This window comes from Arachis ipaensis, chromosome B1 (genome assembly GCF_059453495.1).
Source record: "Arachis ipaensis isolate K30076 ecotype BB chromosome B1, ASM5945349v1, whole genome shotgun sequence".
NCBI classification, from domain to species: domain Eukaryota; kingdom Viridiplantae; phylum Streptophyta; class Magnoliopsida; order Fabales; family Fabaceae; genus Arachis; species Arachis ipaensis.
This window is the reverse complement of record NC_142436.1, coordinates 137922346-137935105: the sequence shown is the minus strand read 5'-3', so window position 1 is coordinate 137935105 and position 12760 is coordinate 137922346. Positions and strand designations below refer to the sequence as shown.

At 38.9% G+C, this 12760-nt stretch overlaps 2 protein-coding genes and 1 non-coding gene across 6 annotated transcripts; 1 reads left to right on the top strand and 2 right to left on the bottom strand.

Moving 5' to 3' along the window:
- Positions 1 to 2895: 2895 nt before the first annotated feature.
- LOC107635861 (putative diphthine methyl ester synthase) lies at positions 2896 to 5008 on the top strand. Of its 4 annotated transcripts, none has more exons than XM_016339436.3 (5): positions 2896 to 3194; positions 3444 to 4044; positions 4135 to 4174; positions 4250 to 4341; positions 4569 to 5008. In XM_016339436.3, exons 2-5 carry the CDS (start codon positions 3540 to 3542, stop codon positions 4754 to 4756), a joined length of 825 nt encoding a protein of 274 aa, XP_016194922.1. In that variant the 5' UTR covers positions 2896 to 3194; positions 3444 to 3539; the 3' UTR covers positions 4757 to 5008. The 4 variants fall into 4 exon arrangements, with proteins under 4 accessions (XP_016194922.1, XP_020958871.1, XP_088357990.1 ...); XM_021103212.2 differs by having other exon boundaries at positions 3413 to 4044; XM_088501864.1 differs by having other exon boundaries at positions 2933 to 3194; positions 3413 to 4174.
- Positions 5009 to 5442: 434 nt separating this feature from the next.
- On the bottom strand, positions 5443 to 7722 carry LOC107635855 (uncharacterized). Its single transcript, XM_088501862.1, has 2 exons — positions 7569 to 7722; positions 5443 to 6704 (listed from the first exon to the last, which is right to left on the bottom strand). Exon 2 carries the CDS (start codon positions 6263 to 6265, stop codon positions 5603 to 5605), a length of 663 nt encoding a protein of 220 aa, XP_088357988.1. The 5' UTR covers positions 6266 to 6704; positions 7569 to 7722; the 3' UTR covers positions 5443 to 5602.
- A 4196-nt stretch (positions 7723 to 11918) lies between these two features.
- TRNAD-GUC (transfer RNA aspartic acid (anticodon GUC)) lies at positions 11919 to 11990 on the bottom strand. Its single transcript has one exon. It is a non-coding gene; the product is annotated as a tRNA-Asp (tRNA).
- Positions 11991 to 12760: the final 770 nt, after the last annotated feature.

The window sequence follows — 12760 nt, the reverse complement described above, 5'->3', positions numbered from 1 at the left end:
CGGAAATTATTTTCTGTATGGATGCAGGGTTGGTGAATTGGCCGGATATTGGCCAAGGAGGGGAATTACCGGAGGGTGGAGCTCACCAACAACACGCCGGGGGCGTGGTGGCTGAGCGGAAGAGCCATTTGGCAGCACGCCGGGGGCGTGGTGGCTGAGCAGGAGAGCCAGTTGGCAGCACGCCGGGGGCGTGGTGGGTGAACGAGAGAGGCAGGTGGCAGCACGCGTAGGGCGTGGTGGCTGATGTGGCAGAACGCCGGGGGCGTGGTGAGTCACCACGCAGGGGGCGTGGTACGTCGAAGTCCGTGATGGTGCGCGGAGTCCCAAGGCACCTGCTACACCACGCGGGGGGCGTGTTGCAGTCCTGCCTGCATGCAGGAGACAGCCCCCCCACCCCGGGAACCAGCGCCAGTGCTGCTCCATGTATATATATGCATGCCTTGGTTCTTCTTCACCTCCCATTGATGGTTTTGAGTTATGCTGAAGCACAAAACAGAAGGAGAGTGCGAGAGAAGGAAGAAGCTGTGAGTGAGTAGTATTAGTTTATAGGATTGAAAAAAAATGGTGCGTGATTATGTGTTGCCTGAAGAACATATTATCAACTACTTGGACCATCCTATTTATGTAAGTAAGCAAATTTTTTTTGTTTGACGTATTTAAATTATTTTATTTTTTATGTATTTTTTTTATGCATGTATATTATTTGTATTGAGAATATTATTTTATGTAGTTTATAAATATTTTAAGATTATAAGAATAATTTTTATAAAATTAAAATTAATAATAATAATAATAATAATAATAATAGGGTTATAATAATAATAATAATAATAATAATAATAATAATAATAATAATAATAATAATAATGATAATAATAATTATTTTGTTATAAATTTTGTTATTAAGAGTATGTTGAAGAATAAAAAACATATTCTGATGTTGTAATAGTAATATACGTTGCATAGTGAGGATTATTATAATAAACTAAATATGTAAACCGTTTAAAAAATATATAATAGTATATTATTATTATAATATGTTATACTATATCGTTATTAAAAAATTAAAAAAAATAAATAAATTGATAAATTTAGTAAATAATACGTTATAGCTTAATATTATTAAATATTGTTATCTTATAAATATGTGAATGTTTATTATACTATTTGTAAGGATTATTCTTTAATTAATGTAACATATATCTTTGTTGATGCAGCCTAACAGAAATTTGTTGGTGCGTAAATTGGATCCACCACAGACGTGGAATCCGATGGTGGAGAACTACTTACGCGCCACGGGATTCTACCACGTCTCCAGAATTGGAGTCATAAGAGGATTTCACCCCATGTTAGCTGCTCTGGTTGAAAGGTGGAGGCCTGAAACCCACAGCTTTGTATTGCCGATCGGTGAGGTTACAGTGACATTAGAGGATGTCGCTCATATATTCGGCCTACCGATTGATGGAGAGCCTGTAAGTGGATGGACAGATAGTAGTAGCGAGTTCATTCAGAGTCAGGGCATAGCGATATTCGGTCGTGAGCCATCAGTCAGTCATAATGCGAAGTCCTATATAAAGTTGGGTTGGGTTCGACGTATTAGAGACGCAGAGCCGTTGGACACTGAGGAGTCCATAAGGAGATGACTGCGTCGAGATCCAACTCACACATAAAAGGTGGAACGCCCATCGGTTGACTGCTCGAGGGATGAACCACTACATTCTCCACTGCTGCCTCAGCTCCCACATCACCATCCTCATCTTCATCGCCGGCTTCATAAGTGGCTTCGAAGTCCTCTTCGCTGTCACTATTCATTCCTTCGAACACCGCAGCTATATCATCATTTACATCTATATCATTTTGGACCGCTGCTGCCTCTACAGCTTCAAACTCAACGTACAACTCAATCTGCGGGTGTCTCGTATAAGTCTGCCGGTGAATTTGAAACATATTCTGCATACTCGCTTCATCCGTGATCGGAATGGTATCAAACTGTATTAGACCACCAAAAACAACAACCGGATTCCGGTACAGAATTCTGCTCACTCTCATTAACGTACCATTCTCCATGCTTTGACATAGGCCGTTCTGCAGCTCCATTAACGTCATCATGCATGGAACCACAAACGAAAACGGATTTTGTGACACAAACCTCACTCCCTCATGAGTATTACGAATTATCTCTCCATTACGATACACCACCAAATTTGCGGTGTCCTCCATTACACCAACAACAGCATCAAAGAATCCTCACAACACACTCAAATCTCACTCACTCGGTATGGAAAACACTCTCGAGCTCTACCTTATATAGAGCTGTGCACTTAACACGCCCCCCACGTGGTGCACACTTGGACCAATCACCTTTCGCCACGTCAGCACGCCCCCAGCGTGCTGATGCAGCACGCCCCCCACGTGGTGTACACTTGGCCCAATCACCTCTCGCCACGTCAGCACGCCCCCAGCGTGCTGACGCAGCACGCCCCCCACGTGGTTCAGCTGCTGTCCAACCAAGCTCGGCCAAGTCAGCACGCCCCTGCGTGCTGACTAAGCATGCCCCCCGCGTGCTGCCTAGGTGGCCCAACCACAGCATGCCACCTAGCTTCCACGCCTACCACGTGTTGTATGCACCACGCCCCCTGCGTGTTGTGCATTTCATCTGACACGTCCATCCCTGTGTAATACACCCAGTTCCTCCATTTTCTCCTAATTCACCAAAATATTCTCCATATTTAAATTAATGAGCCATTAATTTGACTTATTACTAAAATGTGTAAATCGAATTTAGATTTACATAGAAATATACCTGAACACATTTAAATAAGGGTTTTTGTTTTGGGCGAGCAAGTAATATTGGGTTGTTTTTGGTTTATATGAGGTGTACTATCCAAAAAAAAAAAACCCTAATTTCCTAACGGCACCCCATCCCGAACCTGATGTCACTCCCTCCCAAGTCCCAACTGAGTACAGCTACACTCACTCTCAAGTCTCACCTCTCTACCTCACTCCGCCGTGTCGTGTACTTCGACTGTGTCTCTGTCGTCCGTCGTGGATCCCCTGCGTCTGTCTGTGTCATCCGAAGCTCTGCGTGCTCTACGGCCAACTCTCCTCGCCGGTGGCCTGCCTCTGCAACGGTGCTGTAACCCTAAGTCCCCAGCCCGTCCCTGACTTTGCGTATGCTTCTGCAGTGAGTGTAGGTGAGCTTTCAATTCTTTTCACTAAACGAAATCATTTTCAGTTCTCTGATAGTTTAAGAAATGTTTTAAATCATGTTTTTTTAAGGATATAAATTTTTAATATCATATTGAATCCTCCTTTAGGACCTGAATTTTTATCTTACTTGATTCAAGAATATCACTTACTTAGGCGTGGTGGCATTTGTTCTTGAGTAATTTTATATACTTGATTTGTTCAGTTTTAATGTACGTTTGGATAATGGCGTTTAGGGGTTTTATGGCTTAAAGACAAGTTGAGACTAAACTAGGAAGTGAGGGTTGACAGTTGGGAAAAAAACTGAGACAGAGGAGGAGAAGAAGAGAGAAATGCTGTATATAATCGGATTAGGATTGGGAGATGAGAGAGACATAACGATGAGGGGGTTGGAAGCAGTGAAGAGCTGCGAAAAGGTTTACATGGAAGCCTACACTTCCCTCCTCTCATTTGGGCTCGACTCTCATGGCCTCTCCAACCTGGAAAAGCTGTATGGGAAATCGATAACTCTAGCAGACAGAGAGATGGTGGAAGAGAAAGCCCATCACATTCTTGAAGAAGCTCGCCACTCCCATGTCGCCTTCCTTGTTGTTGGGGACCCTTTTGGGGCTACGACCCACACTGACCTTGTTGTTAGAGCTAAGAAGATGGGGATTCATGTCCAGATTGTGCACAATGCCTCCGTCTTGAATGCTATTGGCATCTGCGGTCTCCAACTCTATCGCTATGGCCAAACTGTTTCCATTCCATTCTTCACCGACTCTTGGAGGCCCGATAGCTTCTACGAAAAGATTCACAGTAATCGAACCATGGGACTCCACACACTTTGCTTGTTAGGTCTCACTCACCTACTCTCTTACTTTCTCTGCTATTTCTTTGTGTTGACAAATTCTACTTCGATTTTCAAATTTGATGGGTTCACTGCAGATATTCGTGTGAAGGAGCCCACCCTCGAATCTCTGGCAAGGTTTGGTTTGGTTTGGTTTGGTTTGCTCAACTTCTTCCTCTTGGTTTTATTCATTGTTGATGCATTTTTTTTCAGAGGAAGAAAAACCTATGAACCCCCCAGATATATGACCATAAACACAGCTATTGAGCAGCTCTTGGAGGTTGTGCAAGAGCACCAACAACCTGGTCAGTTCAATATTCTCCCTCAATCATAAATGCTATGTTTCTTCATTGGACTATAATTAATTCTTTGGCATGGTAAAATGTTTTTATTGATTTTTGATATGTTGTTACGTGCTGATGGTTAAGAACCGATCTTCTTTACTATCAGAGTTGTAGAATTCCCTTTGATATCGTCATAAGAAATATTATTAACAAGCTAAATACAACTTTTCCCTCCCTTTGGCATGCAGCCTACACTGAAGATACCCAGTGTGTTGGGTTTGCTCGGCTAGGAAGTGACAATCAGACGATTGTAGCTGGAACAATGAGGCAGCTGCAGATGGTTGATTTTGGAGCACCTTTACACTGCCTTGTCATAACAGGCAATACCCATCCATTAGAGGAAGAAATGCTCGAGTTTTACAGATGTAGGACCTAGTTACAACTTACAAGGTTGCAGGAACATTTGAATTTTGCAAATTTGAATTTTTGTTAGTGTAGAGTTTCTACAGTCGAAGTTTATGTGGAATTTGAATTCATTAGAGTCTAAAGAATTAGACACTTGGATTTTTGTTTTTTTCAGTTTAGGCTTCTAAATGAACTCATGGATACAATCGGAGATGGTTGGTCCAGGGTTTAAAAGCTAAATTGACTAAAGGTTTTAATACATTTTTATATGGATCATTCGATATGACTATACTACGGTGGGTCAATGGCTACGATAGCTATAATTTTTAAAAAAGTATTGTTAAAGTTGAAGTGACATCTTTTTATTAAGCGCTTTTAAAAAATGTTGCTTAAAAAAGTGCTATCAAAATGTAAAAAAAAAGATTGACTTCAATTTCAATAGCATTTGCATAGCCATTATAGTCATGGCCACATATTCATATTAGAATTCATCTTTTTATATAGCATAGATCTCATATCAATAGAGAGATTGAAACTTTGTCACTGATTAATTTCCTGTTGAAGAAAAGTTCAAATAGTTATTTCAATTTTTCTATCTTTAGAACGCATTAGAATTGAAATTCATTTGAAACAAAAATGATTGCAAATCTCGTTTGTTTATTGAAATGTTTAAACCCATATAAATTCAAGCTAAAATTAACTGAGTACTGATCACACTTCAAAGCTCAACGCCTCTAGCATTAATTTATAAGCAAATGTAAGTATGTAACACTACATTGGTAAGAATAATAATAATGGAATCATATCCACAAAATATGGACAATGTTACTATGCTTAAATACAAATAAAGCTGGCCTAAATCTAAAGGAAGGCACTCTTACCACACTTCCCTTGTAAGTTGTAACCATGTCAGACGTATCTTATCGCATTTCAAAGAAATGAAGGTCTCCTTTAAATTAGGGTCTTCAAAAAGGTCCAATGCAGAAAAGTAGAGAAGTTGATCAATGCCTTGTATCTCATCCAAAGCCCTAATACAGTTAGTTATGGAGAATTTATCATCATTTTCAGTTGGAACAATTGTCCTTAACCTTGAAGCAGCAACCATCTCTAGCAAGGCTTCCGCCATAGCATCGCAGCCGTCTTGATCCAGACTAGGAATTAGCGTCTCAGATGGACGTTTCTTCTTCCTATCTAACGAATTCTTAGTTATTTTCTCTACAGTTGAGGTGTTACCTTGTAATGACTTCATTGACAATGGGTTCCGATAACGTGAAACCCTAACTTCCGAACATGAAATTGAGCCAGCAGCATCAATCCCAACATACTTGTTGAACTCTTCGTAGTGACTAGATTGGGCATATTTCCCATCTACAGCTGAATCTGTGAATATTGTGCAGAGTTTCTCGTATATTAGATAATCTTTCACTTTAACTCCGCCTATGTTACACTTGCGGTACATAGTCGGTCCCAAACCCGGATAAAGGAGGAGGGTTGTGTTAGGTCTTCGACAACCAACATAAAAATATAGTCGAATCCCCATACCATGACAGGACTAGGTTGTACCTATAGACAAAACTTATCAAAATTTCATAATGAAAATAGAGACAACTAACACGAATGCTATTTTTAATAGACTATTTTAACCCCGTGTCATCCCCCAGTTCAAGGCCTATGCAACAGGAATCATCTATCACATAGTCATTATTTTGATCATATGCAGATTTCAAATGATAGAAGCGTGTTCAAAGAACATCTAGATGCTTCCTCAACTGATTATTGTTGAAGTTGATATCTGTTTGCTTATTAAATTCATCACGAATGTGATTCCATGTTTTCTTGTCAAAAACGTTGTTTGGTCTGTTCCCTAGTTGAATCTGCTTGACAACCAAATCTACAAATATCTTGTCAAGGGATGCAGTCCATCTTGTCCTTGAACGCTCTTGCTTGGGTTGATTACCAACTTCGACGCCCATCTACACCTATTGAAATGTTCATAAATCAACACTTAGTTTAATAAAATTCTTATGGAAAACACGCTTTCTTGAAAGCTTGCCCAAGTTGCAATGAACAATTTTATTGTTAGGCATAATCATCTTGGAAGAGCATTTTAATGAGAAATGTAACAGAAGTTCAATAAAAATGGAGTTGGCACTAAATGTTACTATGAATCTATGATCATTTTATTTACTCCAACAAATACAAGCAAAAAATTGAATTAAGAAGTAGAACAGCAGATACCAGGTGCAACAGAACCTCAAAAAATGGACTTTGCGGTTTGAAATTTTACATGTTTTAAACGAATGCCCTGTATACTTTGATTTATAGAAAATAGTAATAATTGGCTAAATATTGGTATTAGAAGGGAACAACGTGCTGTACAACTTTTGGAAAATCAAACTTAGAAAACAAGGGAAGCTTATATACAGCAAAAGGAAATCAAATTACGATAGATGAACCGGTGAATAAGGAAACCTTTTAACCTAAAATTGCTAATCTTGCCTATTAGAACAGAAACAGTGCAAAAACATATTCATGTATTCATGTTAACGTGAGTACGTGACAAATGCAAGCCTATAACCAACTAAATTGTTCAAAAATAATGGAAGGCGAGCCGAATAATCCTAAATTATCAAGTAATGTTTGTAGTTAGGATCTCAATCATCAATCAATTCACGCGTGAAAGTAGGAAGTATTGCAATTTGCAAGGCAGGAATATCAAATATAGTTGGAGGTTTGAGAAATTAATGAACGATGAACGAAAGTGAAACCTGTAGGGGCTACCGATTCAAATTCAAAATCAGAATAATCGAAGAGGAAGGGCAGCAAAGTGAGATTGGGTTTACCTGGCGGTGTGGGAGTGAGAGGGTTGCATAAGGAATGGAATTGCGGAATTGCAGTAAGCGACCATGTATTAATTGAGAAAGTATTGGGAAGCGCAAACTCGCAAAATCACGCGCTCAAGGGTTTTGACTTCCATTTCTACTCACACTCGCACACACACGTACCGAAAATTTTATCAGTTATCTCATATTGTATTAAACTATTACTCGAAATGAGTCCTGAAATTTGACACCGACTCAATTTGATCTTCTAATTTTTAATTGATCCAATTTATACTCTAAAAATTTAAGACGTGGTTCAGATTAGCCCTTCCGTCTAACTCCGTCGTCGGAATGATGACATGACACCCAAATCTCACCACATGCCTCTTCTTCTTCCTCTTACCATCGCCATCACCACTTCCCCTCTACCAACACCCTCCCTCCCCCAACAAATAACAACATTCACAACCCACCAACATCCATACATTTCCACCGCTATTTATGAAGGGTCTTTCTATTATTTGAACCTTCTCTTTCTCACCATTACTATCACCATCTTTCCTCTACTAACGTCTTTCCTCCCCAACAAACAACATTAACAATTACTAATATTAACAAATTAAATTAAAGAGAAATAGAGAAAGAAAAAGAAACACAATACCACACTTTAGATCCCTCTTAATAGGAACACAAAGATGGGTGCAATAGGTGAGGATGCTTCGAATTTAGGGCAATGGGTGATGGTAGTATTGGGAATGCATTGTTCAACATGTATACTAAGTGTGGTTATATGAAAACGGATTCAAGATTTTTAACATAATTGTGCATAAGCATGTTATTTCTTGGGGTGCCGTTATTTGCGGCATGGCGATGAATGGTTATGGTAAGCAAGCATTGCAACTCTTTTCACAAACGGTAGTTCATGGTGTTGCCTCTAACGATGTCACATTCATTGGTTTGCTGTCTGCTTGCAGTCATGAAGGAATGATGAGTATAGGTGTTATGCTCTTCAAAGCTATGGCGGTGGAAATATGTGAGTGTTGGTGGGTTGTGAATGTTGTTGTTTGTTGGAGGAGAGAAAGTGTTAGTAGAAGGGAGGTAATGATGGCGATAATAAGAGGAAGAAAGAGAGGCATGTGGTGAGGTTTGGGTGTCACATCATCACTCCAATGACGGAGTTAGACGAAAGGATCAATCTGAGCCACACTTTAAAATTTTAGGATATAAATTAGATCAATTAAAATTAAAGGATCAAATTAAATCAATGATAAAATTTTAGGGATCATTTTGAGTATTAACTCCATTTATATCATTTTTTTTTTTAATTCTTTTTGGTTTCTTGAACAGCGAAGGACAAGGATTGATGTAAACCTTTTTCATGCTAGAGATCTGACTTATGTGATGCTTTACTTTCTTCAAAAGGAAAAGGATTGATGATGAATACAGTAGAAAACAACTCAACAACACTGTTTTATAATGTGGAATTGAAAATTGACACGACCCCCTCCTCTAAAGTTGTACATGGTTAAGTTAACCAAAACACCACATCTGTTTTTGGTTAACCAACAATTTAGTTTAGGTATATTAACTAAATTAGTTTTACTTGATAAAATTAGTTATTAATCGATTATAAAATTAAAATATTATTTTTTAATCGATTATAAAAATAAAAATCAATTCTAAAAAAACAATCGGTTTTTGCAAAGAAAAATTGGTTTTTCACAAAAAAAAAAAAAATTGCACAAAAAAAATCTGGTTTTTAAACAAAAAAAATTAATTTTCTATAGAAATCGTTTGTTTTTCAAATGGAATATTTTAGCCTAAAAATTGGTTTTTCTTTTTAAAAAACTAGATTTTTTTAAAACCAAATTATGCAAAATAACAAAGATTCAAACAGTAAATAGAAATAGTAATTAAATGCAGAACAAACATATAGTCAAGGCATAGAGTAAATTAAGATCATAAGAAAATACAAAACAGAAGCATCTCAAAATTAAGGCATCAATTTAAGGCACCAATACAAAGGATAAGCTTTTAAGTCTTAAGGTTATTTAATAACAATTGCATTGCATACAAAGTCTTAACTGCTTGTCACAACTCACAAACAGGGATATACTTTGCTGGTCTTAAGCTAAATAAATATATAGAAATTAGGCAGCAATCATATATATAGAAAAAAGTGTCAATAATTCATAAATGAACCTGGAATTTATTAGAAAGCAAATTAATTAAAAAATGTTGTTACTCCTAATTATAACAATTAACAAATTTCCTAATCACTCGATCCAATACAGATTGAGGACTTAAAACAGAGACGAAACAACCGTGACTTCAAATTACAAGTGAAAACAAAAGTAGTAATAAGCAGTTAGCCACAACATGATAAAGCAAAATCTCAGCTTCTTTTCTGTTTTAAGCAACACAACAAACTTAAATTCTGTGATAAAGGCTTCTTGTTGAGAAAATCCCAACTTATTTCCAACCATTTTCAATCTCGCAACATTTGAACAAATTAAACAAGATGCTAAGTGTGTGATTTGATTAAAACATCAATACAATCAGCATGTGTGTGATGCGTGAGCATCATTAGTATCTTTTCTGTATGAATTATATAGCATTCTGTTAATTTGTTAGAGTATTTTAGTGGATTATACTCCATTAGATGCTACTTTGAATTTCTGTGATTATTTGTTGATTACAGGTAGCAATTGGATAAAGAATTGGTGAAAATTGCATGAAGAAGCAAAAGAAGCTCATATGTACGCATCATGCAATTGCAAGCATACGCATCACTGGAGCAACGAAGGAAGTCATGCGTACGCACAACTGCAAGAGCTTAACAAGACCAATTTCTCTCTGGACAGGTGGCAGTTAAACGCCACGACTCGATATTTAGCATCGACAGCTTCGTAAAATGTGCAAAAGTTTTTGGACTAGTGGCGCTAAACGTCCAAACACCGGCGTTTAGCGCCAGGGCCTTTGGTTCGCATGCAAAGCTCACTGTATGGGTGGCATTAAACGCCCAGTACCTGGCGCTTAGCACTGATAGCGTGAATCAGAATGGGGACCACGTGTGCAACAAGAATCAACGGAAGGATTTAGATTTTGGTTTCAAATCAAATAACTAATTTGAAAAGATTTGTTAGGCTTTGATTTAAGTTTCAAATCAATTTCATTGAGGACTATAAAAAGGATAGAGATTCGCCCTCGCGGGGGCTCTCTTCTCCTAATTTTTCATTCCGCAATTTGCAGTCTTTCTCTCCTAGGGTTTTCTCTGTACAATGAGCCACTAAACCTCCATTGTTAAAGTTAGGAGCTCTGTTTACTTTGATAGATTAATAATTATTTGTTCTTCTACTTTTGATTAATACATTGATTCATGTTTAAGAATTGGTTTCGTTCTTCATCCTATGGATTAGTGAGTATTGGAAAATAATTCTAATCTGACTTGAACTCTCTTGAATCTTGGAAAAGATATATCATTAGAATTACAGCTTGAAACCACTTTCTCACAACTTTTTAATTATCTGGACTTAATGCGGTACGTTACATATAACTGTTCTTAGGGTTTGTGTGACTTATAAATCAGAAATTGCACTTAACCCTCTAGTACAATTGATTGATCAAGGAATTGACGGTTGGTTGGATTAGAGTATATTGAATTGCCTAAGAATAAGAATTCAAGCACTTAGGGATTGCCATAAATTAATCTTTGCATGATCAAGGTAGTTGACATTGAATATTAATCCGGACATTTAATGTAATGTCCCAAGCTTCTTTTTTCTATTATTACTATCCTACCCTTTAATTTTATCAAAATAACAACATTACTGTTCATACCTTGGGTCGAGCTATCCGATCCGGGATGATCGGCGACAAAGCGACCGACCTCTTCAGGTCAGGCTATCCGACATCTTCTCAAAGAGGTCGGCCAAATCGACAGGAAAGCCCAATAAAGGGCCCAAATAGAGGAACACGACCCAAATCCAAAGGCCGTCCAAGCCTATAGAGATAAGGGCGGTTCCCTTAAAGATAAGCTGACCTCAAAGATAAAGATAAGATAAGATAACTAACTTATCTTATCTAGAAAGGTCACTCTACAACCACTATAAACACACTGGAGCACCCAGGTATAACTCATACTCTGATTCTACTAAAAGCCTGCTTAATACCCGTGCTAACTTAAGCATCGGAGTCTCTTGCAGGTACCCCCCACCCTCCGGTGGCCAAGGATCAGCAGTGCAGCAAGTCCAACAAGTCGGACACAACAGCTCCGGCCGCCACCAGCCAGCCGGACACGCCATCTCCAACCAGTACAGAAGATCTCATCCGAGATCGACCTCCAGTTTCAGGTAACCCCCGGAATATTGGCGCCGTTGCCGGGGATCGAACCCGGGTCACCCGCGTGACAGGCGGGAATACTCACCACTATACTACAACGACCACGATTCAGATCTGGAAAACAGAACACCGCACAAGAATGCGGACACTACGCTAAAGGATGCTCTGGAATCCAACGGGGACAAAAACTCATCAAATCCAGGGGTAATAGAAGCACTTCAAGACCGCTTAAAGCAACTTGAAAAAGAAACCCAACAACAACGAGAGGTCGGAAAGGATCTACAAAGAGAGGTACGGCGGCGACGAGAATTGGAAGATATACTCCTACAATTAGAAGCCGATCTCAAATCAAAAACCCCTCGGACCACTCCCGAGGAAAGTTCACACAAAGAGCAAGATCCATTCACTAGGGAAATCATGAAAACCAAAAATTCCCAAAGACTTCAAACTCCCGGATATGATTTTGTATGATGGTACCACAGATCCCAACCATCATCTCAGCAATTTCAGAAGTAGAATGTACCTCAGCGACGCCTCAGACGCCGTTCGTTGCAAAGCTTTTCCAACAACTCTCACGAAGACAGCAATCAGATGGTTCGACAACCTACCTCCAAAGTCCATCTCAAACTTTGACGACCTGGCCAAAAAATTCCTAGCCAGATTCTCCATCCAAAAAGATAAGACCAAACACGCCCCCAGTTTACTAGGGATCAAGCAAGGAGATCGGGAGAGCCTCCGCAACTACATGGAAAGATTCAACAAAACATGATTGGACATACAAAGCTTGCCAACAGAAGCCGCCATCATGGGACTCATCAATGGCCTACGAGAAGAACCTTTTAGCCAATCCATATCAAAGAAGTATCCTACCT